Here is a 22,912-nt window from a genome sequence, read left to right as displayed (position 1 = left end):
GCAAGAGGGAGGGGCTTCTTTGTCTTCTTGCGGAGTCGCGCGGGGAGGTAGTGGTTATGACTGGACGACTAAGGGATTTCAGTTTGATGGACTAGCGAGGCAACCAGTCAAAGTGGGAAGAAGGCGGAGCTTTCAGGGGAGTCGGGAGCGCCACTCACCAGGTTTTCCCGGGGAGGCCAGGCAATGCCAGAAATCCGACCTATCAAATTGGAGTTTATTTTAAAGAGGCGGGGTCGGCGAAATGACTGGCAGGAGGCGCTGGCCTATAAGGAGCGTCCCAGACAAACGAGGGCGGGCTCTCCTGCAGAACGGCGTGCGCCTTGCCCAATAGACGCGCGAGGCGTGCGGAGGCTCCCCCTCCCCCCGCGGCGGGACCAGTGGCTCCCCCTATCGGGTGGGGGCGGCGGGTGACGGGCGGGTCCCTCCCCCAATGAGAGGCGGGGGGAGGCGGGTTCTGAGCCGCCATGTCGCGGAGGCTGCTGCCCCGGGCGGAGAAGCGGCGTCGGCGGCTGGAGCAGAGGCAGCAGCCGGACGAGCAGCGGAGGCGGTCGGGAGCGATGGTGAAGATGGCGGCGGCGGGCGGCGGAGGCGGCGGTGGCCGCTATTACGGCGGCGGCAGTGAGGGCGGCCGGGCCCCTAAGCGGCTCAAGACTGACAACGCCGGCGACCAGCACGGAGGCGGTGGCGGCGGCGGAGGAGCCGGGGCGGCGGGCGGCGGGGTGAGGCCAGAGCCCTAGGCTCCGGGGTCGGCCGGGAAGAGAGGCAAAAATCCCCCACCTTGAGGGTATTTGGGGGGGGGGTGTTCTCTGCGCACGCGCTCCGGCCCTCGCGCCGTTGACGGGGTGGGGGAGGGGCAGGCGTTGGGGAAACGGCGGGGTTTGTGCGAGGACAGGCTTCTGCGCGTGCGCGCTATTCTGAGCGGGGTGCTGGGGGCGGAGGAAGCAGCTGGCGCTGCAGACGACTTAGTGCGCAGGCGCGAGGGCTGGGGGGGGCGCGGGCACGCGGCCGGGCCCCCCCTCCTTTTTTTTTTTTTTTTTTTTTTTTTTGTCTTTATCATTTTGCTGGCTGTCCCCCTGCGCAGGCGCGCTTCTTCCGCCCGGGCCTCGTGGGCGGTTGGGGGGAGGGCACCGCGTGAGCGGGAACGGGTGGGCGTTGGCCCCTCTGCGCCTGCGTGGGCGCTTCTGTCCAGTCGCGGTTTAATCCGTAGCGTCAGGGGTTTTGATACATCGGTTGAGTTGCTTGAGGGTGACCCCCCCCTTAGAACAAAGTCAGTCCCCCTTTTTGTGGAATGTGAAAACCGGAAGACTTGTGAAGGACTTCCCCCACACACACAGCCGTTTGGGACTCGAGCCAAACTTTGGCGCCATGACGTTTGCTTCATTTCTGGGGGTTCAGCGGGTGCGGTGGGCTTCATAAACCAGAATGTTCCCAGAGGGTGGGCGTTTGGGAAGGAATTGATGCTCCGAAAATCCACCACAGTTGCCCTGCCTGACTCGGAGTCCGTTCTCTACGCCCCAGGGGTCCTTCCCTGCAGCCGGTTGGGGGTTGGTGGTGGTCTCTGCCTGTGACTGACCCCCATTTGAACTTGTGCCATTCCTTGTTGCACACATTTGGAAGATCTCTCTGAATTTATGAGCCGGGGGGAAATAGATACCATGATTTCCCGTGGATAGGGGTGAGGTGATTTGCGTAGGTTATGCAGGTAGTGAGGGGCAGGGCTGGGATAACTGGAACTCCAAACCTCCAGCCCCATAACCGTCACCGTCAGGCTGGGTGTGCCTTCTGTGGTTTGTATCGTTCATTCCTGAAATAGAATCCACTTCTGCCACTCACTGTTCCATGGGCTTCTGCCTGGTGGTTCTCACATAGGAGGTTGGGCGGAAAGCCCAGGAGAAGTAGAGAAAGTTACTTCCATCCTGATTGCCAGAGGCTTCTGGGTGGGTAGAAAGATAACTGTCCCTGGGAAGGGAACCACTTTGCTTTTTAGTGGTATGGACTGTTGGGGTTTCTCCTTTCTACAAGACTATTCTCCTCCTGGTTCTTCCTTTACTAGTTTAGACTGTTTTCCAAAGCAGATTTTGCAGGAGAGGGATTAAAGGCTAGAAGTGGTCAAGAGTGGCCTGGCCGCCACAGCTGCTGGAGCACATGCTGTTCTATCCCAGCTGGGCCTGGGGAGGGGTGGTTAAGAACAGGAGTGTTTGGCAAGGTGATCATGGTAGCTTGCTCCACTAGGGAAAGGGGAACGGGCAGGGAAGGGGGGGGGCAGAAGCAAAAGGCATGCCTTAGAGAACGGTCAGGGCCATCCTCCTGCCAGCTATTTTCCCCCATGTTTTATTGATCTCTGGGAAGAGAGACAGGCCCGGGAAGGAATGTGAGCTGTGGGGAGGTATGCGTGGTTCTCATTCGGACATTATCAGAAGCTATATAGCAAGAACTAGTAGGCAAGTGAGCAAGTGATCACCCACTCAGGGCCCTCACTCTGCTGGCCAAGAATCCCATTGGGGTGATTGCCTTGAATTGCACCCACCCCGCCCCAGCTGCCTGCCCTGTGTGTCCTTCCTGGGTGACAATTCAGCTGTCTCATCTGGGTCCTCAACAGCACTGAGCCCGGGGGGGCCACCATATTGTACAATAGGAGTGAAGTGTTGTTTTTGCTTCCTTTCTCAGGAGAACTACGATGACCCGCACAAAACCCCGGCCTCCCCAGTTGTCCACATCAGGGGCCTGATCGACGGCGTGGTGGAAGCTGACCTTGTGGAGGCCTTGCAGGAGTTCGGACCCATTAGGTACTTGACACAGCCCAGAGGCCAAGGTTTGGGTATACCGAGAAGAGACTTCTTGGTGTCCTACAGGTTCTTGGTTGGAAGTGACTTGGCCTTTTGGTCCAGGATTCTTTGGCCAGGTCCTGAGTCTTTGATTTCGGGATAGACCATTTTGTTGTGGGTCAGGTTCTAGTCCATTCTCTGTCTCCTTTTTTCTTTGCTTCCTTGATCTGCTTTCTAGTTAGTTGTCTGCATTCTTTCATTTAGCAAGTACTTATTATTTGCCAGTCTGATGAGCAGAGTAATGGGGAAGCCCAGGAGCTTTTTGATGACACTGTGCTCATTCAGGTGAGGGAGGGCCAGGAAGGAAGGCCTCCCAGAGGAAGTGGTGCCAAAGCTACACCTTTTGCCCAGTGAGCCACTGGCAAGAGGTGTTTAGATCGGGTTAGGAGTTGTCGGTCTGCGGGAAATGGGAGGCCGCCTTATTCTTGTCTCCAATCCCAAGAAGACTGAGCTCTGTGTTCTCTTTGCAGCTATGTGGTGGTGATGCCGAAAAAGAGACAAGCGTTGGTAGAGTTTGAAGATGTGTTGGGGGCTTGCAACGCAGTGAACTACGCAGCCGACAACCAGATCTACATTGCTGGCCATCCAGCTTTTGTCAATTACTCTACCAGCCAGAAGATCTCCCGCCCCGGGGACTCAGATGACTCCCGGAGCGTTAATAGTGTGCTTCTCTTCACCATCCTGAACCCGATCTATTCGATTACCACGGTACGTGCCTGCGCTCGGTCCCTTTTGGCTCCTGTGCGCGCGTCCTCCTTTCCTTTGTCCTTCTTCCCTCCCTGAGCCAGACTGATCTGCCAGTGCCCTTCATCTCGCTTACCTTTGCTTTCACAGGATGTTCTTTACACTATCTGTAATCCTTGCGGCCCGGTCCAGAGGATTGTCATTTTCCGTAAGAACGGTGTGCAGGCCATGGTGGAATATCCTTCACGGGGAGACAGTCTGGGCTCCACAGGGGTCCAGTCTTAGAGCCAGTGTGTTTCTGCTGCCTGCTTCATGCCAGGTCCTGCACGGGGCCCACCGTCTGGTAGGGGCATCTGTTAATAAACAGAGATAGTATGAAAGGTCAATGAAGGAAAGGACAGGTTACCAGGGGGGTAGAATTAGAAAGGGCGTTGGGCACAGTCTTAGTGGGAGGTGATATCCTTTCCCAGAGATGAGTCAGGCCTAGTGAGAAGCACGCAGCTGAGAGTGGAGCGGATTGGCCGAAAGACGGATGCTGCTTGGCCTGGGCTGGTGTGAGTGCAGGTCACGGAGGAGCTGATGGGTGAGGTCTCGGGCACTGCTCCCGCCGGTCACCAGAGAGGCCGGTGCTTGGGCAGGAGCAGGCCCTTCGGCGGCACAGGCTGACTGCAGCTGCCTTTTCCTCTTCTGGGATAACTCGAAGCCCTTCCCGAGGAACCGTGATCGGGTCTTCCTTAATGTTACTCACATTTGACTCTGTGCAGAGTGCCCAGCGGGCTAAGGCCTCACTCAATGGGGCTGATATCTACTCGGGCTGTTGCACCCTGAAGATTGAATATGCAAAGGTAGGTCTGGGAAGTGCCTGCCCTTTGTCAGCTTCAGGTGCCAGGCCTGGCTGACCTCACGCTTTGTCTTGTGCCCGCAGCCTACACGCTTGAATGTGTTCAAGAACGATCAGGATACTTGGGACTACACTAACCCCAACCTCAGTGGACAAGGTAATCCTGACGGCCACTTTGTTCTAAACACACCGCTCTGCCTTCACTACGACTAGCGCACTTCACAGACCCGGGCACAGGGTTATGTAATGCCATTGGGCTCCCTGTGGACGAGGGGGCTCTTGGGAAAGACACTCCAGTGGGAGGGTGGACGATGGGCCTCTGTAGGTCCCAGCTGCTGCTTGGGGCCCTTGGGCGTGGCTGAGGGTGCAGAGCCAAGGCAGAGGCTGGGGCGGGGTGGGGAGCAGGGCCTCGCCGCCATGCTCAGGGCATGGTGGTGGCTGACCCACCAGTAGCAGCTCCCCAGTGGGTTCTGCTGCTTCCCTTCCAGGAGCCTGCCTAGGGTCACTGACTCCCCATCCTCCCCGGGCCAGGAATGATGCTCTTGCTCGCTGCTATTAAGAGGGTGTGCTTGTGGGACTGACACACGGGGGTTGGGGGGTAAGTGCTCCAGGGCCCTTGGTGCACAGCCTTTGAGCTTGTGCAAGTGAGACACCCTGGATTGAAGCAGGGCGGACACGCCATACCTCATTTGTAGAGGGAATGCAACATCTCTGCGGGGGCCCAAGTGGACAACCCCCTTCCTAGAATCTGTCAAGAATGGTTTGTCTTGGATAGGAGGGAGAGGTGGAGCATTGCCTTTGAATCACAGCGGCACCCCCTCAGCAACACCGTCCGTCTCTGTCCGTCTTGGTCTGATACGTCGGACTAGGCCATGGGCTGAGGGAGGAGGCTGGTCGCTGACATCGCACAGGCCCCCTATTCCTAGGCAGGCCTGTTTTGCTCCCCCTTGCAGCGGGGGTGGGGTGGGGCCTGGCTAGACTCTCCCCAGGACCCTCACAGTGGGCGCTGTGGGCCTGGCTGCCCCTGCAGAGGTCAGAGGCAAATTGGTGACCGAGTGAATGTACCAGAGCGGGCAATGGCATTACATGACTGCTAACAGAAACATGGCAACCAACCATTTCTTCTGCAAGGAACATAAATAGAAGATGTGCAGACCGGCAGGGGCTAGTGGCAGGGGCTGGCTGTGCATTGGTTTTGATGCCTCTCAGCTTTGGCCGCCCCAAGGCTGGGAGTAAAAAAAAAAAAAAACGAGAGCTGATGAGGTGACCTGGAGTGAGGGCGGTGCTTCGCCACCCCCTCGGGAACCAAACTTCAGCGGCTCTGCCTCTGCACATTGCTCACCAACACACAGGGTAGAACCCACTAGCTCTTCCTGGAGAGAACAGAACATGCAGCCTCCACCACGTCCCCAGAAACAGCCGCAGACTTGAGCTCACTACATCAAGAACACCACACCGCGCTCCAAGGAACAGCTCCAAGCACAGAGACAGAGGCAGACAGAGACAAAGAGAGAAAGAAACGCAACATGGCAGCAGACACTGCTTTTTTACTAAACATTAAAAAGAGGTCAAAATCCAAGCAAACTCGAACCCGAGAATGTACACAGAAGTAGGAAACACAGAGAACAGAGCTCTCCCAGCCAGCCAGCGGCGCTCTTTTCGGAGAACGTTTCATAGACTGAAGTAGAGCCCATGGGCCTCCAAGACAAATCCTCTCTCCATTCCTCGCCATGTGGGTTTTGTTTTTGTTTTTTTAAATCCTTTGGTTTGGGGAGGGCCTTCTTTTTTTCTTTTCTGTTTTGATATTTTTATTTTTTCTGCAGTCACCGGCTGCCAACATTATCTGCACCAACTGGAGATCAGAAACAAAAAAAAAAAAAACTTAAGCCACAACAAAAAAAAAAATCAAAAAAAGCCAAAACAGACCTAAAACCAGACAGCCAAACAGCTCAGAGGTACACAGTTACCTGCTGGCGGGTAACCGGGCGCGCTCCCAAGGCCCCAAGCGCGGGCATAGTGGGGCCACTGGCACACTCCCTCACCAGGAGACACGCACACGGAGCGCTACACAGCAGAAGCCCCGCACCACCGCACACAGTGAGGAGTGACTACACGGAGGGACACTTTCCACCTCATACACCTTTATTTTCCATTTTTCTGATATCTTCTGAGGACAGAACATCTGTGAGCCATTTTGATTTAATCCAAAACATTGACTTTTAAAGCGATTCTTTAAAAAAAATTGTAGCGGATGTGTACCGTAACTTGTATTTATGACTGTAAAACCATGTGATGCAGGGTCGCAGTGTATGTTTGATGGGACGCCATCTTTCAGAACTGTGCTAACTCACTGTTGAAGCGTCCAATGGTAAGAGAAAATACAGATTTGTTTTTTGTGACAAATGGACATTGTACTCTGTACTTCTGCTGTAAGTAGCCCTTTTCCATCTTTGTAATCACTGATTGTTGAAAACAAAACCCAGGCCGGGTGGCAGGAAAGGGCAGTGGTCTCGAAAACCTGGGTTTTGGAGTCAGCCAGACCTGGGTTCAAGTCCTGGCGCAGCCACTCCCTTGCTTTGTGACCCTGGGCCGAAGTGTGGTTTTAACTGCTTAGTTAACTGCTCAGTTTCCTTATCTGTAAAATGGGGCTAATAGAACCTACCTCATAGGGTTGTTGTGAGGAATTTACGAAGCTGTGATGTCTGTAAAGCGCTTAGCACAGTGTCTGCCACTAAGTGCTAGATCACCGGTAGCGATTATGAAGGGGGGGTGGGGGGTGGATCTGCGCGATGTTGGGGTCTGAGAATGTTCACGCTTTGTAAACGACTGCTCATTGAACGGATGCTGATGTTCCCTGTCCTTTTCCACATGCCGTCCTTCCTGGTCTCCGACTGGCTAGGTGGGAGGGTGACCGGGACCTGGGGTGGAGGAGATTGGGGTGGGGGGCGGGTCTAGAGCTCCTAGGACCTTAGAGGCCAGATTTTATCTTTCTACCCTCTTCCGGGTTATTTGCTCTTAATCTCCTCTCTCTTAAGTGGGAGTTACTTTAGAAAGCTGTTCTTGGTCTCTGTGACATGTCAGCTCCCCTAGCAGCTGCACGTTCCCCAGGATGCTTGAGAGCTGGGCCAGGGCAGGTGAGAAAGAGCCGGGACTCATCTGTGCAGAAGAACAGCAAAATCCCCTTCATGTGGGCTTCATGCCCACCTGGCTCAGGCCCCAGGAAGGAGGGTTTGCAGCAGGGTCAGAAGAGCTAAGGGACTTGGAGGTTAGTCTGTGGAGTCAGAAGGGAGACACCCCTTTCTTGCCCAGGCTGGGCTCTAACTGTCTTGTCTATCCACAGGTGACCCTGGCAGCAATCCTAACAAACGCCAGAGGCAGCCCCCTCTCCTGGGAGATCACCCCGCAGAATATGGTGAGGGCAGGGGATTCCCCTCCGTGGACTCCCGTGGCTCATGTGCCCCTGCCCGCCACCCGCCGCGCAAATTCTCACCCGTCCTCCCTCTCTTTCCTTCCCACCCCCCAGGAGGGCCCCACGGTGGGTACCACAGCCATTACCATGATGAGGGCTACGGGCCCCCCCCACCTCACTACGAAGGGAGAAGGATGGGCCCACCCGTGGGGGGTCACCGCCGGGGCCCAAGTCGCTACGGCCCCCAGTATGGGCACCCCCCACCCCCTCCCCCACCACCCGAATATGGCCCCCACGCCGACAGCCCTGTGCTCATGGTCTATGGCTTGGATCAGTCTAAGATGAACTGTGATCGCGTCTTCAATGTCTTCTGCTTGTATGGCAATGTGGAGAAGGTGAGCTGCTGCGGGGGCCGCTGCTTTCCTGGGAGGCCCTGATCTGGTGGTGCCCGTCAGTGGAGCGGGGGCAAGAGCCAGGGGGACCTGGCTGAGCCAGCCAGTCCGGAGCGGGTAACTTGCTTCATTGAGCCACCAAGCAGATAGGTGGTTTGATCCTCGCTGTATGAAGGGTTTTTTTGGGGGTTTTTTTTTTTTTTGAATGTTAAAAATGTTTCTGTCAGAAGCAGTAAGATGTTAGAATTTGTTAAAACAGATCCTTTGTAGAGTAAGAATTTCTTCTGGAAGGTTAGCTGCTCTGGCAATCCTGGGGCGGATGGGTTTCTTCCCTGGGTATCCTGGAGACCTGGGTTTGCCGCCCGGGTTTGGCCTGCTAACATGAGGGCGGCCGTGGAGACACGTGGAGCGTGCTGTGCTGCACACCGGGCGCCGTGGAAATCTCTCTCTTTACGTGAATTGATGTGTTCAGCTGGCACAATATTCAGGGAGGCAGGTGGGGGGCGTGAAGGCGTGGAGGATGAATGACTCCTCCGGTTTGCAGGCTGTTCCGTGGAAGCAGGCCTCGGGGCCGGAGAGCCTCTGTTCAGATCCGCCTGCGTTTCCGTGCTGCGCCCTCGCGCGGGGCAGGGCCTTCCTGTGTCTGTAGATACGCGCATCTGTGTGTAAGAGGCCAGGCACGGGGCCTCCCCGGTGGCGCAGCAGTTGAGCGCTGGGTTGCGAAGCTGCCCGCAGCCTCTGCGGTGCTGGTTCGATCCCCGGCCACCAGCGAGGGTCCCACCAAAAAAACAATTAAATTAAAAAGTATATAAAAAGAGACCAGGCATAGCCGCTGTGCTTTCTCACCCTGCCCACTCGCTTCTGGCGCGCGACATTGGGGTGACCGCGCCTGGGTGCCCTTGCGCCTGCAGGAAAGAGCCACGTGGCTGTGTTGCCACCAAGGTGGGCCCAGTGCCTCACCGCCTGCGCACCGTGAGAAAGCGGAAGCCTAGGTCTAGAGCAGGACTCTTGCTCCTCGCCCACTTGGAAGGGCGGGAGACGGGCCGCTGGGCAGGGAGCTGACCGAGGCGCCTCTCCTCCCCAGGTGAAATTCATGAAGAGCAAGCCTGGGGCTGCCATGGTGGAGATGGCGGACGGCTATGCGGTGGACCGCGCCATCACTCACCTCAACAACAACTTCATGTTTGGGCAGAAGCTGAATGTCTGGTAGGTGCTGGATCTCCCTGGGCTAGGGAAGGCCAGAGGGACGACCCAGCAGAGGAGCCCAGTGAGGCGGAGATGAGGCTGGGAGGGGCTGGGCTTGGGGGTGTTTCCTTATGTTCCCCCACAGCAGAGGGAGAAAGCGTGCCGCCTCCGCTGGGGGGGTAGAGGCGCTGAGCGCCATGGGGAGTTCTGGAGGTCTGACGGAAGGCCCCGCTCACCTCCCACAGCGTCTCCAAGCAACCAGCCATCATGCCCGGCCCATCTTACGGGCTGGAAGACGGGTCCTGCAGTTACAAAGACTTCAGTGAGTCCAGGAACAACCGGTTTTCTACTCCGGAGCAGGCAGCCAAGAACCGGATCCAGCACCCCAGCAACGTGCTGCACTTCTTCAATGCCCCCCTGGAAGTGACCGAGGAGAACTTCTTTGAGGTGCGTACTGTGCAGCTGGCCCCCACCACGGCTGTCCCAGGGGGCTGTTCATTTTAGTCTCCCAACAGATATCTACGAGTGTTCCTCTGCCAGGCCCTACGGTAGGTGTTGGGCACATGGGCCAAGATGGCCACGGGGGGCAGCACTCCTGAGCATCCTCCGCTGGTGGTTTGCGGTGCTCCTCGGCTGGCCAGGACGGCTGGTGGTCGCTGGGCGGGATTCCTCCCCGCTTGGACGGTTAGAGTCCATTCTCTTGACATCAGGCTGGCCTTCCGGTGCCTAGCTGACCCAGGAGAGGGTCCTGCTTTGGGGTGGTCAGGGGTGACTAAGGCAGTCAGGGAGGGAGAGGAGCTGGATGTGCACCTTGCCCTGCCCCCACTGTTGCTGTCGCCAGCACTCCACCTCCACCCCCACCCCCAAAAGAGCTGAAGTCCAGGTGTTTAAGAAGCCGTTCTCAGTGCTTGTGGGGATAGGTCGTGGGGCATCTTTGAGTGTGATGACGACCTAGAAACAGTCCAGAAGCAGCCGGGCCACGGGGCGGGCACTTGCGTTCCGGTGTAGCTGAAGGGCCTCCCGTCTCCCCTGCAGATCTGCGACGAGCTGGGCGTGAAGCGGCCATCTTCCGTGAAAGTATTCTCAGGCAAAAGTGAGTCTGCTGCTCCCTCCCCCCGTCCTGCTTCTGAGTGGGCAGTTTTTTGGTTTCCTGCTCACGGCAGCCTAAAACTCTCTGGTTAGGTGAACGCAGCTCCTCTGGGCTGCTGGAGTGGGAATCCAAGAGCGACGCCCTGGAGACTCTGGGCTTCCTGAACCACTACCAGATGAAAAACCCAAGTGAGTGTCTATGGGCCCCGCAGTCACCCCCGCGGCCTAATGGGTTGACTGGCTTCAGGCCAGAGCTTTCCTGTGTTGTCACCCACAGAGGCTGGTGGGACCTGGTCGCCGGGAGAGCACCTGATGTTCCCCATGGGAGGGCCGGCCTGGCTGCCACCTCCTCTGCCAGCTTGGGAGTTGCCCTCCAGGGCACAGGCGCTGTCTGCGTCACAGGCTGCCAGTTAACGCCCACAGTGTCAATTGCCGGGGCTGGCTCAGATAATAGCCAGCGAAGGGGCTGCTCTGGGCAGCGGGGAGTCCCTTGGGCGGGCTTCATGACAAGGGAACTAGGCCCAGACGGGGTTCTGCGTGGGCCTGCGGGGAGGGAGGGAGGAACACCTGGGATATAGTCCCGTCAAGTCTCGCTCTGGGCGGTGTCTGCGAGCCCTGTTGCTGACCTGCAGGGAATGAGAGATTTGTGCCAACTGGGCAGGGAGAGCCCCCAGAGAGGGGCCCGACCGAACCGCGCTCTCTCTTGCAGATGGCCCGTACCCTTACACCCTGAAGTTGTGTTTCTCCACCGCTCAGCATGCCTCCTAATCGGGTGCCTACGAAGAGTTCCATCTGAGCAGGAAGATATTTTTTTCTTTATGCGGTTTTTTTTATTTTCTTTGTTTTGGGTTTTTGTTTTTTGTTTTTTGTTTTTTTTGGCCGAAAGTTCCTGTATTCCTTTTTTTTTTTTTTTTTTTTTTAAATGCTAGATTAGTAGAGGCTTAACCATAATGGAAATATTAAAACTGAAAGTCCGAAGGGGAGGGAAATGGAAAACTGATATCTCCCAAAATTAACCTTTTTGAAGGTTTTTGAAAATTATTGTACAAGTGATTTTATTTTCCTGTTCATACATCTGTGCTGCGCGTGTACTCTTGGCACATTTCAATAAAATTGTTTGGAAAAGAAAAAGCGGTTTCTGGGATTCCAGGGCGTGTGTGCTTCCCTACCACTCCCTCTGATAAAGAGGGACCGGCGGGCAGGCCAAGACACAGCAGCGGCCCTCGGCCTTGAGAGGGAAGGGGTGGCCAGGCCACAGACCCACCCAGCACAGGAGACTTGGTCTCATACTTCACAGGCTCCTCCAAGCAAGCTCTGTCAAGCTGCAGTCACTTCACAAGTAAAAGGTTGAAAAATTAAAGACTTGGAGATTATAAAGTTTAAAGCTATAATCTACAAAGTAGACACTTGCTTTTTTTTTTTTTTTTTTGTAAGACTGAAAAATAAAACTTCAGAAAGAAAAGTTTCTCTCCAGTCCCTTTAATGCATTTTGATTTCCCCCCCTAGTAAAGATCACATGACAATCAAGTTGTGTGTTCGTACTTTAAAGACACAGCTTTGTGCTAGAAGTGTTGTGTCTAGAACCATCTTTGTCCCTGCGGAGCTTGGAGTGTGCATGTTGTCACTTGGTTCCAGTTTCTTACTGCTGCAAGCCCCATTGCTGTGAGGTCATAACAGATATCTTAGCCACCTTCCTTAAAAATGATCTGGAGATACTTCCCGGCCACTGAAATTGCAGTGTGGCAGTAGATACCCCACAATTCTGGTGAATGGGAACTTAGGTGTGTGGTTGGGGAGGCCAGTCGCCTGCAAGGAACCTGCTTTAAGGGCTGAGCTTGCTGCCAGGACAGCAGGCTGCTGAGGAGCTGATCAAAACCACCACGGTGTTCCCTGTTCACTTGAGAAAGAACCTGCTTTGGGAACTGAGACACTTAAGCCTGGGTTACACATCTGCTGAACAAATTCCTTCAGGGGAGCCTGGTGGACAGGATCGACTGCAGTCACCCTGTAGTCAGAAACTTACAAAATTTGAGATCTGTTTTTAGGTGGGGAAAAAGTGAACTTCCCCACTTTTCCAAGCACCACTTTAATCTCCTTCCAGAGATAGTCTATGCACATAGTATATCACAGCTATAACCATCTTTTAAACATGAGCTGGTCGTTAAAACTTTTCTTTCCCAGGCCTCCCCTGGTGGTGCAGTGGTTGAGCACTGGACTGCGAAGCTGCCCGCAGCCTCTGCAGCACCAGTTCTATCCCCAGCCACCGGCGAGGGTCCCACATGGCGCCCAGACCTCCCCTGCCGCCCGCTGCTCCCCTCAGCAGTGTACTTCGTCAATCTGCCTGTTCTGTTCCCCGCTCTGGCTCTGGTGAATCCTCTCACCCTCCCGCAATTCTGACTGTACCCAGTGCTTGTATAAATAAATCTTAAATATATATATATATAGTAAAAAAAAAAAAAGGATTAAAAAAACAAACTTTTCTTTCCCATCTTGCTACCTAGCGCTTTCAGTTTCTCTGCAGAACTAACATTTCTCTTGATGGCTAGTCCCTGGTTCCAATTTTTGAAAGTCCACCTGACACATGACAAAATATTCCCTGCAATTCTATTCCTCCAGAGATCGACCTTCGTGAACATCTCCCTATATAGCACTTAGGCAGTTTTGTAGCACTTTTTATGCTCTTGAATTAATGGTTTTTTGGAAAGAAATTTAACATTTTAACGGACTGGAGGGCCACAAAATCCCCCCTCTTCAGCACCCTTGATCCCAGAGACCTCGAAGTAGTTTAATGACTTCCCCGCGCCTGCGCCTTCCTCTCTGCTACGGAAACTAGTGGGGGGCGTGCAGGCGCGGGAGTGGGGTTCTCTCATCGGCGCTTAATTCCGGCGCATCTGTATGTGCATTCCTTTCCGCGAGCAAACTCCGCAGCTAGGTGACACATTGCCTGTAAGTTCACGTCGCGATTACCAACTTGCAGAGCTGTGGTTATTCCGCGATTAAGCCCTCGGACACTCGGCCGCCGCCAGCGTGCCACAGCGCCGTGGTAAACTTTGTACAGCCACGCGCGGTGGGCACGAAGGTCCCGGGCCGGCCTCCCACTGGGTGAAAGGGCCCGTCTGAGTGGCTCTGCCAGTCCACGGGCACCCGCGAGGCGACTTCCGGTTGCCCTTACTAAAGATGTCGGGGGCAGCATCCCGCGCTCTCACTACAGCCTCGGTGCCCTCACCCGACATGGCGGCCTCCTGTCCCCGCCCCCTGGCTTCCTCCGTCTGGGGACAACAGCTACTCTGTGGGAATGGCGGCGGCAAGGGTGGCATCTCGCAGACTCCACGACCTGCTGACGCGACGTGAGTCACCTCGACCTCTGGGGGTCCGCGCACTGTCATGCTGCCAGCGACCGTAGGAAGGGGAGGCCCGTCCCGGGTCACATCGAGTCCCAGCCCTTCCGCTCACGGGTCCGTGGGCTCCCAGCCGAATTCTATAGGCCCCCGTTTTATAATGCGGTCCCTGACAGCTCAGTGTCCGAGAGCTGGGGTCAGGCCCACCATCAAGGGTCTGAAGTAGTTCTCAGAGCGAGGCCACTGATAAATGAATGCACCTGCGGTCTTCTGTCTCCCTGCTGGCAAACAGTTCTCTAAGGAGTCTGTGTTCCCTGCCCGCCCTCTGCTCTTGACAGTGCTGTCTCCAGCTAGGGTCACCCGAGACTCCTCCTTTATCTCCCCAGGTCTGACTTCCCCTTCCCGCCTGGGTCTCAGCGTTGGCCTTCGCGCCATGGGCTCTGCTGCACAAGAAAAGGCTTCCAAAGCAGCCCCAAGTGAAGCCCCAGACCACAACTATGAGTCCCTTCTAGTGATGTCTGCCCAGAAACACGTCCTACATGTGCAGATAAACCGGCCTGAGAAGAGGAATGCCATGAACAAGGCCTTCTGGAGGTCTGACCTGCAAATCCTGGAAGCCTGCCTGCAGGAGGAGGGGGCTGGGAGGGGTGTGCAGGGCAGATGGACAGGCGCATCTGTCCAGGGTGACCTGGGCGAGCAGCTGGGGATTCCCACCCTGAACACAGCCCTTTACTTTTTGCCCTTTCACAGGGAGATGGTGGAATGCTTCAACAAGATTGCAGAAGACGCAGACTGCAGGGTAGTGGTAATCTCTGGTGCAGGAAAAATGTTCACTGCAGGTACTAGATCCTTGCCACACCCACCCCTACTCCTGGGTATATGGCAGTGCTTCCTAATTAGACTTTTTTTTTTAAGATTTATTTATGCGTTCAAGAACTGGGGTGTAGGCCAGAGGTGCAGGGGGTGAGCGGACTCACCAGAGACAAAGTGGGGAGCAGAACAGGAGGATCTACTGCTGAGGGGAGCAGCAGGTGAGACAGGAGAGGTCTGCTATGCCATGTGGGTCAGCTCCCTGGCTGGCCTGGGAATTGAACTTGTGCTACAGAGGCTGAGGATAGCTTGATAGCGCTGTCTTTAACCCCTGTGCCACCAGGGAGGCCCTCCTAATTAGACTTTTAAGCAGCTTCTAACTTTGACTTTCATCCTTTCAAAACTTTTAAAACATTCAAATACAGAAGTTAGTGCAATAGATCACGACAGGCTCAGAAGTTTGGGTTTCCATCCTGGATTTGTGACCTTGAACACGGCCCTTGACTTCTCTGTCTTGTGTGAGCGTGTCAGTGACATGTGTTAGAATAACACGCTTAAAATAACATGCTTCGGCACACAAGCTGACTGCCTGTTGCCTGCTGGGTCTTTTGATTGTTCTACAGGTCTGTTCTTTAGATGGGATCATTTCCTTAGGCCACATTCACCGACACCCGGGTCATCTCTGTTCTGCTGTTAAACCCAACCAGTGATTTTTTGAATTTCACATTCTGTCGTTTTCAGGTCTCAAATTTCTATTTAGTCCTTTTTTAGACGTTGCATTTGTTCTAGCAGCTGAGTTGGGATCTGCTTTAACTCTCTTATCAGGCTGGGTTATACATGAACCAGAGGTTCAGACAGAATCCAGTCTCCTCTCTGGTTCTTTCCTTTCTGGACGTCACCCCTCACTTTCCAGCTACTCGTCCAGGTCACCCTGGACTCTGGCCTCTGGTTCTCCGAGCACAACACAAGACTACCCTACCAAGTCAGTCATGTGGTTCCAGTCCCTTCTAAGCGGCTAACTCCTGGGTGCCATCAGGCAATTATGTGTATCACCCACAACGAGGGCACGTAGCTGTCATCTGTGGCTGGTACTAGAAGTAGAGCCTCACGTTAATTTCTGCACAGGGACCCAGCCCGATGCTGGGAACCCAATTCTGAGACAGCCACGGCCCTGCCGGCGTGGAGATCCCCACTGCGAGGGGAAGACAGACCCAAACCATCTGTTTCCTCTGTTACATGGCTGCTATGGCCCTTATTTTCTCTCTACAACTCTGTTTTCCTTTCAGTCCGCAGTGTCACTCCAGCCCCCTTCCCAGCCCCCTTCTGGGTGCAGGGACCTGCGGCTTCTGGCCTCTGCCCCCGCGAGCTCGGGTAAGGAGGGAAGGTGAGGGCTGACCTGTTCCTGCAGGCCCAGCACCTCGCCTGTCAGCCCCCAGCGGGTGGTGGCTATCTTGCCCCTTATCAACAGCAAGAACCTGAAGGCCCGAAAGAAGAAAGTGGACTTAATTAGTAGTGTGAATGAGAGAATGAAACTACTAATTTAAAAATACATAGAAGTAGCCCGTACTTATTTGGCTTTCTCGGAGCATCTAAGTACTTTACACAGAGTGATTCATTCTCACCACAACCCTACGAGACAGCGGCAATGATCCCCATTTTATAGGTGAGGAAACTGAGGCTCAGAGTGAGGGAGAAGCTCGCCCAGCTCTCACAGCTTATGTGGCAAAAATGGGATTCTCAGGCCTCCCTGGTGGCGCAAGGGGTTAAGCACCGCACTACGAAGCAATTCACAGACTCTTAAGTACGAGTTCGATCCCCGGCCAGCCAGGGCACATCCCACATGGCACAGCAGACCTCTCCTGTCTTGCCCGTGGCTCCCCTCAGCAGTGTATTTTGTCAGTCTGCCTGTTCTGTTCCCCACTCTGTCTCTGGTGAATCCTCTTACCCCCTGCATCTCTGGCCTGTACCCCAGCTCTTGTATGCATAAATAAATAAATCTTAAAAAAAAAAAAATGGGATTCTCAAGCTCAGGCTGCCTGGTCCTCGCTCTTGACCAGCCGATGATACCCTGGTGTGTGGCCTGCTGGTTCAAAGCCAGGGCTGCGGCCTGGGCACCCACTCCTTCCCCCACTGCCACCTGGGTACACCCCTCCAACCCCTCTGTGCCGAGGATTCCTCCTTGGAAGAAAATGGAGAGAACCTCCTCGGGTTGCCATGAGGACTAGGTTAGTAAGTGTAAAGCGTTGGGTGCCCCAACTGTTAGCGTGGGTGCTGGGAGGAACCGCCGTGAGCTTAGCACTGAGGAACACTTAGCACTCACAAGGAATCCAGATGGGGGGCTTCTTTGCAGTGGGTAGTTCTTACTTTGGAAGGGGACAGGGGCCTTTTATTTCCAGGGGTACTGATGTCAGTTTCTGTAGCTCAGGGTAGGGCGGGTAAACCAGAAAAGCCAGCGGGAGGAGGTGTGGCAAGGTGTGGCCCAGCCTGTCCTGGGAGACCTGTCCTGGGACCGAGCCCGCCCCTGTACCTGGCGTGGGGGCCAGCAGTGCCAGCCGGTGATCCAGGCGGCCTGGCCCCTCTGAAACAGAGAGGGTAGCTGTGATAGTCACATATAGTCACGTGCCAGGCACGGTGCTAAGGGCCTGGGGCCAGTGGGAGTAGGGGGGCCTGTCTCCTTGAATCTTTGCAGCCCCATCTGCTCTGGAGATTTTTTTGTTTTTTTCATTTTAAGAAGACAGGTTGATTGGGCCTCCCTGGTGGTGCAAGGGGTTAAGCGTCAGCACTATGAAGCTATCCACAGCCACTGCAGCACGAGTTTGATCTCCGGCCAGGGAGCTACCCACATGGCACAGCAGACCTTTCTCGTCTCCCTGCTGCTCCCCTCAGCAGTGTATTTCAGTCAGTCTGCCTGTTCTGCTTTCCACTCTGTCTCTGGTGACTCCTCTCACCCTCCACACCTCTGGCCTATACCCCAGCTCTTGTATGGTAAATTAAATAATTTTTTTTTTTTTTAAAGACAGGTTTGTTAGGAAAGGGAGAAAGATAAAAGAGGCACCTGTATAGTCACAGGGGGGCAGGAGAGCTGCCTCTCTGGAGGGCTTTACCGTCATTTTACAGAAAGGAAAGCAGGCCCAGTGAATGCAGTGACACATCGGGCAGTGCCATCTGGCCCGTGTTTAACCCGCACAAATTCCACTCGCCCCGAGCCAGCAGCACTGCAGTCGGGTTGCCTAATTACACAAGCCATGGAGGCAGCTGGCAAATCAGAGAATCGGGTTGTGGCCAGATGTGGGAATGCATTTTCTGGTTGTGCAAGGGCATGATTTAGAGAGCAGGTGAAAGGTCGAGAAGAGAATGATTCACTCACAGAGGGAGAAAGTGAGGGGTGAGTCTGAACTATCCTGCAACTCAGCCTCACTGTCCAAACCTAAGTCATCCCCTTGGCTCACGAGGTCACACACGATGGGCCCCCAACACCTCTCTGCCTTTGCTCTTCCCACTGGCCCCCCTACTTGCCCAGACCAGGGGCATTTCTCTGCCAGGGCCTTTGCACTTGCTCTTCCTGGCATTTGGAGCTCTCTAGTCCCAAATAACCCCATAGCTGAGCCTCCCTGGTGGCACAAGGGGTCCAGTCTCAGCACTATCAAGCTATCCCTGGGCAGGGATCCACCCTCATGGCACAGCAGACCTCTCCTGTCTCGCCTGCTGCTCCCCTCAGCAGTGTATTTCAGTCAGTCTGCCTGTTCTGCTCCCCACTCTGTCTCTGGTGAGTCCTCTCACCCCTGCACCTCTGGCTTGTGCCCCAGTTCTTATATGCATAAATAAAAAAATCTTTAAAAAAAATGTAACCCCAGGGCTTCCCCGGTGGCACAGCGGGTTGAATGCCATGCTGTGAAGCTGTCCGCAGGCTCAGCAGTGCGGGTTTGATCCTGGCCGGCCAGCGAAAATCCCACATGGCGCAGCAGACCTCTCCTGCCAGCCCGCTGCTCCCCTCTGCAGTGTATTTCAGTACATCTGCCTGTTCTGCTCCCCACTCTGTCTCTGGTGAATCCTCTCACCCTCCCGCGCCTCTGGCCTGTATAAAAATAAATACATCTCAAAAAAAAAAAAATGTAACCCCATAGCTTCCTCCCTCTCCTCCAGATCTTCACTCAGAAGTCACTTTTTCAGGGAGCGGATCCCTGACCACCCCATTTAACACTACAGCAGCCCTCGCTGCACGCCTGCACACACACTAGTCCACTTCCATCTTTTATTTTTCTGTTTAGCCCTTATCACCTCCCTACGAAACATGTTCATACTCACTCGTCTCCCCCAAGAAGGGCAGCTCCGGGGGGGGCAGGGATTGCTGTCTACGCTGCTCACTTACAGAGCGCCTCATGGGACTGGATCCCCTGCAGGCCCTGGGGCTGCACTCTGGGGCCAGAAGACAAGTCCTCTGCTTGGGGAGGGAGTTCCCCTCCTAGACAGGAGCGAGCACTAAATGACAGACACGCGCAAGTAATCCTGTGATAACGAGGGAAGTGCAGGAGATAAGGCAGGAGGACAGGCGAGTGATCGAGTGATCGAGTGATCGCTATTGAGACAGGGTGGCTGAGCAGGCCTGTCTGACGTGGTGACCTTTGAGCTGTGCCCAGAATAATGGAGTCAGTCTTGTAACAACCCCAGGGGAGCTCTGTTCATGGCAGGGAGCAGTAGGCACAAAGGCCCTGGGACAGGAATGTGTTGCAGCTTTGGAACAAGTACCGGAGGCCCGTGGCCCCAAAGGAATAGTTGGAAATGATGTTTGTTGCGGCGCTGGCCAGGTCTTGGCAGCGACCTTGCATTTTATTCTCAGTGGGATGGGAAGCAGAGGGACAGCCTGGAGGCGTGTGGGGAACAGACAGTGCAGCAGCAGTGGGTGCTGGGGAAACGCTGCGCAGGCGCATAGAAGAAGGATGAGTGGAGGAAAAGGGAGATCTGGGATTGCTTTAAAGCTAGAGCCATACAACGTGCTACGTCTCTGGCCTTCCAGACCAGGCGACGTCGCAGCCACCAATTGCTTTGCTGATGCCAAAGCCCTGACCACCCTGGTGCCAGCTGCGTGGCTCCGGCTGTGGAATCCCAACGCCACTGCTCACTAGCCCGCGTGAGCCTGGGTGAGGGACTTAGCTCCTCTGCTTCAGTTTGTTCCCCTTCCCCAAATTAGGACCCCCGTCAAGGACGTGGTGAGGATACAGGGCTGACGGAGTGAACGCTAGCTTTTCCTGACTTCACAGCCCACACGCCCTCCCTCCGTGAGCTCCGTGTTGCCTCCTGCACTGTGGTGGTTTTGGAGTGTGGCATCCATCTTGCCCCGGAGCAGACTTCTGCTTGGGGTGGTGGGGGGCCCCGGGGAGCGAGGTGAGCCTTCTCTACCTCCACACCAGGCATCGACCTAATGGACATGGCCTCGGACATCCTTCAGCCCCAAGGAGAAGACGTGGCCCGCATCAGCTGGAACCTCCGTCGTTTCATTACCAAGTACCAAGAGACCTTCAGTGTCATTGAGAAGGTGATGCTGGGGGGCTACCAGGGCACCCTCGGCCCACTCCTCCTGGGCCAGACCTGACCTCGCCCCTTCTGTTCCCTTCCAGTGCCCTAAGCCTGTGATTGCTGCCATCCATGGGGGCTGCATTGGCGGAGGTGAGTCTGCACCCACCCACCAGCCTGGGCTCACTCCGGCTGGATGCTGATTGGCTGCTGCCCTGCTGCCTCAGCTTTGTTGCTATATAGACTTTGTTCCAAGTTGCAACCCCAGCATCTGGGAGGAGGGCTTGGATCTGGTGATTGTTGACTGTCCCTGGCCTCTCTCCCAGGCGTGGACCTCATCACCGCCTGTGACATCCGGTACTGTGCCCAGGATGCGTTCTTCCAGGTGAAGGTGAGCCATCATCCTGAGCTGCTTGCTCTGGTCCTTCTTAGAGCTGCCAGGGAGTGGCAAATCCGGGGGGTGGGGGGCAGAGCAGGGGTGCTGTGGGCCAAGGGGCTAGGGGTGGAGGGCTTGGAGTGAGCCTGGAAGGCTTCATGGAAGTTAGGCAGCACTGAACCTTAAAAAGACTTGGCCACAGGAAGTCAAGAGTAGGTCACACAGTCCTGGTGAGATCAGGAAGGAGTTAATGTCTGGGGGCAGGGATGAGGCTGGGGGTGCTGCAGGGCTGGTGCTGGAAAGGGCCCACCTATGGCGTCAGGTGGGAGATATTTCTTCGGGAGATAGATGTGGCTGACCCCAAAGAATTGGGAAGGGCCCTGCTTGGATTCAAGCATTTACATGGGAATGGGGAGGTGCACTGGGGGGACAGTCTCTGAGGTGGAAGTGGAGTGGGGCCTCTGCATAGATGCAGAATTTCACTGGCACCGACACTACACGGGGGGCCACACTGGGCAGAAACCGGGCACTGACACGATTGCTGTCCACCCTCTAGGAGGTGGATGTGGGTCTGGCGGCGGATGTGGGGACGCTGCAGCGCCTACCCAGAGTCATCGGGAACCAGAGGTAGGTGGAGGGAGCCTGGCGGAGGGAACTGCAGGACACTCCCAGACCAAGGATGGCTTCAGCCCCCTAATATCCTCGTCCTGTTGCAGCCTGGTCAACGAGCTGGCCTTCACCGCCCGAAAAATGATGGCTCACGAGGCCCAGGAATGTGGGCTGGTCAGGTAGGGGTCGCGGCAGGTGCTGTGAAGACCTCAGGGCAGCTCGGAGGCCCCAGAGTCCCGCTGTGCCCTCACGCACAGATTCCCAGTGACTCCTCGCTGGGTGATGGGGTTTTTAAAATTCGGGCGTCTGGTGCCTTGCTCTGATTGGTCAATTTCACTGGCAGGAAGGGGGTGGAGGGGAGCCCATCACAGACCGATTGAGCCCCCACCCCCTTCATCCGCAGTCGGGTGTTTCCAGACAAGCAGGCCATGCTGGACGCCGCCTTTGAGCTGGCGGCCGAGATTTCCAGCAAGAGCCCGGTGGCGGTGCAGGGCACCAAAGTCAACCTGGTCTACTCGCGCGACCACTCCGTGGCGGAAGGCCTCAACTACATGGTGAGCCCCCGCGACCCCCCACAGCCCCCTCCAGCCCTGAGCAGCCAGTCAGGGCTCCGCTGCGGGTGCGCCCCGATTGTCGCTGGTCCAACTCCTCGCCCCTGTCACCCGCCCCGCACAGGCGTCCTGGAACATGAGCATGCTGCAGACGGACGACATCGTCAGGTCCGTGCAGGCCGCGATCGAGAAGAAGGACCTGAAGGGCGTCCCGTTCTCCAAGCTCTGAGAGCCGTCGCGCCCGGCCCCGCCGCTCCTCGTGCTGCTGTTTGCGCACCCCACGTAGCGGGGACCTGCCCGGGGCCGCCACCGCCGTGCCATCCCTGCCAGTCTCCAGCTTATCACTTTACAACACAGATGTCCTTCCCCCTACGGCCTTATCGTTCCAGTAACAATAAAGCGGTGTAGCGCACCTGGCGCCCTTCTTGGAGAGCCACGGGCAGCGGGGCACTCCCCGGGACGGCAGGTGGCCCACAAAACAGAGGGGTGGTGGGGAGGACGGGCCAGGCCAGAGTCACACGAGTTGACCTGCGAGGCCACAGGCCCGCCCCACCCTTGCTGGAGGGCCACTCCCCGCCTGGCGCCCCCAGACTGCCCTGCAGAGCCGGGTTGGCTGCTGGAGGCCGGGGAGAAGCCACCGCTGCGGCTCCTGGGCCAGCGGCCGCGGTTCTTTACTCTTCGGGGTTTCTTGGCTGTTTAGCATGCCGCCTGCAGCCCCCGCCCTGGAATCTTGGAAGCGCGCGGGGGGCTTTATTCAGGGCCTGCTGTGTGCTGCTGTCTCCTCTGAGCATTGAACCTAGCGGTGGCTTTCCAGGGCGGTGTGAAGGTGGGACAGCCCCATTTTACAGATGGGCACATTGAGGTGAAGGTCCTGCCCCAACGTCACAGTCAGGAAGTGGCAGACACAGGAAGCCAGAAATCAGTGCTCTGAGTCACTCTAGAGACCACACAAAGGGGTAGCACGGGCATGCCAAAAATGCAGGTGTTTTCCCAATTCTGGCAATGTCAAGAGCCTTGATCCTCCCTGCTTCAGCTCATTGCCACTGCCCAACTGCTGGGGATCATACCATGCCATGCCATGCCCTGCCCTGCCCTGCCCTGCCCAGCTGACCTCACCCACCCTCTGCTAACAAAGGATCTGATAATGCCCTGGTGGGGCCAAAGGTCCCTGCACTTCCTCTTTGCATCAGAGTCTGGAAGTGGGGGTCCTGATCTGAGCCCCCCAGGGTGGGTCCAGATGAGCTGGGTTCTGGCTAGTTACCAGAGAGGCTACAGAGAAAGAGACTAGGGGG

At 55.9% G+C, this 22,912-nt stretch overlaps 2 protein-coding genes across 3 annotated transcripts; both read left to right on the top strand.

Annotated features, from left to right (window-relative positions):
• Window positions 1-464: 464 nt before the first annotated feature.
• On the top strand, window positions 465-11,549 carry HNRNPL (heterogeneous nuclear ribonucleoprotein L; the record flags this gene model as incomplete). 2 transcript variants are annotated; one of them, XM_084257819.1, is made up of 13 exons in its annotated part: window positions 465-719; window positions 2,668-2,786; window positions 3,296-3,533; window positions 3,660-3,740; window positions 4,253-4,354; window positions 4,435-4,507; window positions 7,691-7,762; window positions 7,874-8,154; window positions 9,236-9,357; window positions 9,582-9,783; window positions 10,372-10,429; window positions 10,519-10,614; window positions 11,135-11,549. In XM_084257819.1, 13 exons carry the CDS (start codon window positions 465-467, stop codon window positions 11,191-11,193), a joined length of 1,758 nt encoding a protein of 585 aa, XP_084113945.1. In that variant the 3' UTR covers window positions 11,194-11,549. The 2 variants fall into 2 exon arrangements, with proteins under 2 accessions (XP_084113945.1, XP_084113944.1); XM_084257818.1 differs by having other exon boundaries at window positions 7,691-8,154.
• A 2,171-nt stretch (window positions 11,550-13,720) lies between these two features.
• ECH1 (enoyl-CoA hydratase 1) lies at window positions 13,721-21,977 on the top strand (the record flags this gene model as incomplete). Its single annotated transcript, XM_084257470.1, has 10 exons — window positions 13,721-13,772; window positions 14,150-14,357; window positions 14,514-14,602; window positions 19,982-20,106; window positions 20,189-20,237; window positions 20,411-20,475; window positions 21,017-21,087; window positions 21,177-21,248; window positions 21,473-21,623; window positions 21,745-21,977. The coding sequence occupies 10 exons, from the start codon at window positions 13,721-13,723 to the stop codon at window positions 21,847-21,849; spliced, it is 987 nt and encodes a 328-aa protein (XP_084113596.1). The 3' UTR covers window positions 21,850-21,977.
• Between the last annotated feature and the right edge of the window lie 935 nt (window positions 21,978-22,912).

Source organism: Talpa europaea (genome assembly GCF_964194135.1).
Source record: "Talpa europaea genome assembly, chromosome: 16".
NCBI classification, from domain to species: Eukaryota; Metazoa; Chordata; class Mammalia; order Eulipotyphla; family Talpidae; genus Talpa; species Talpa europaea.
The sequence above is the reverse complement of the archived record's forward strand: the minus strand, read 5'-3'. Positions and strand labels throughout refer to the sequence as shown.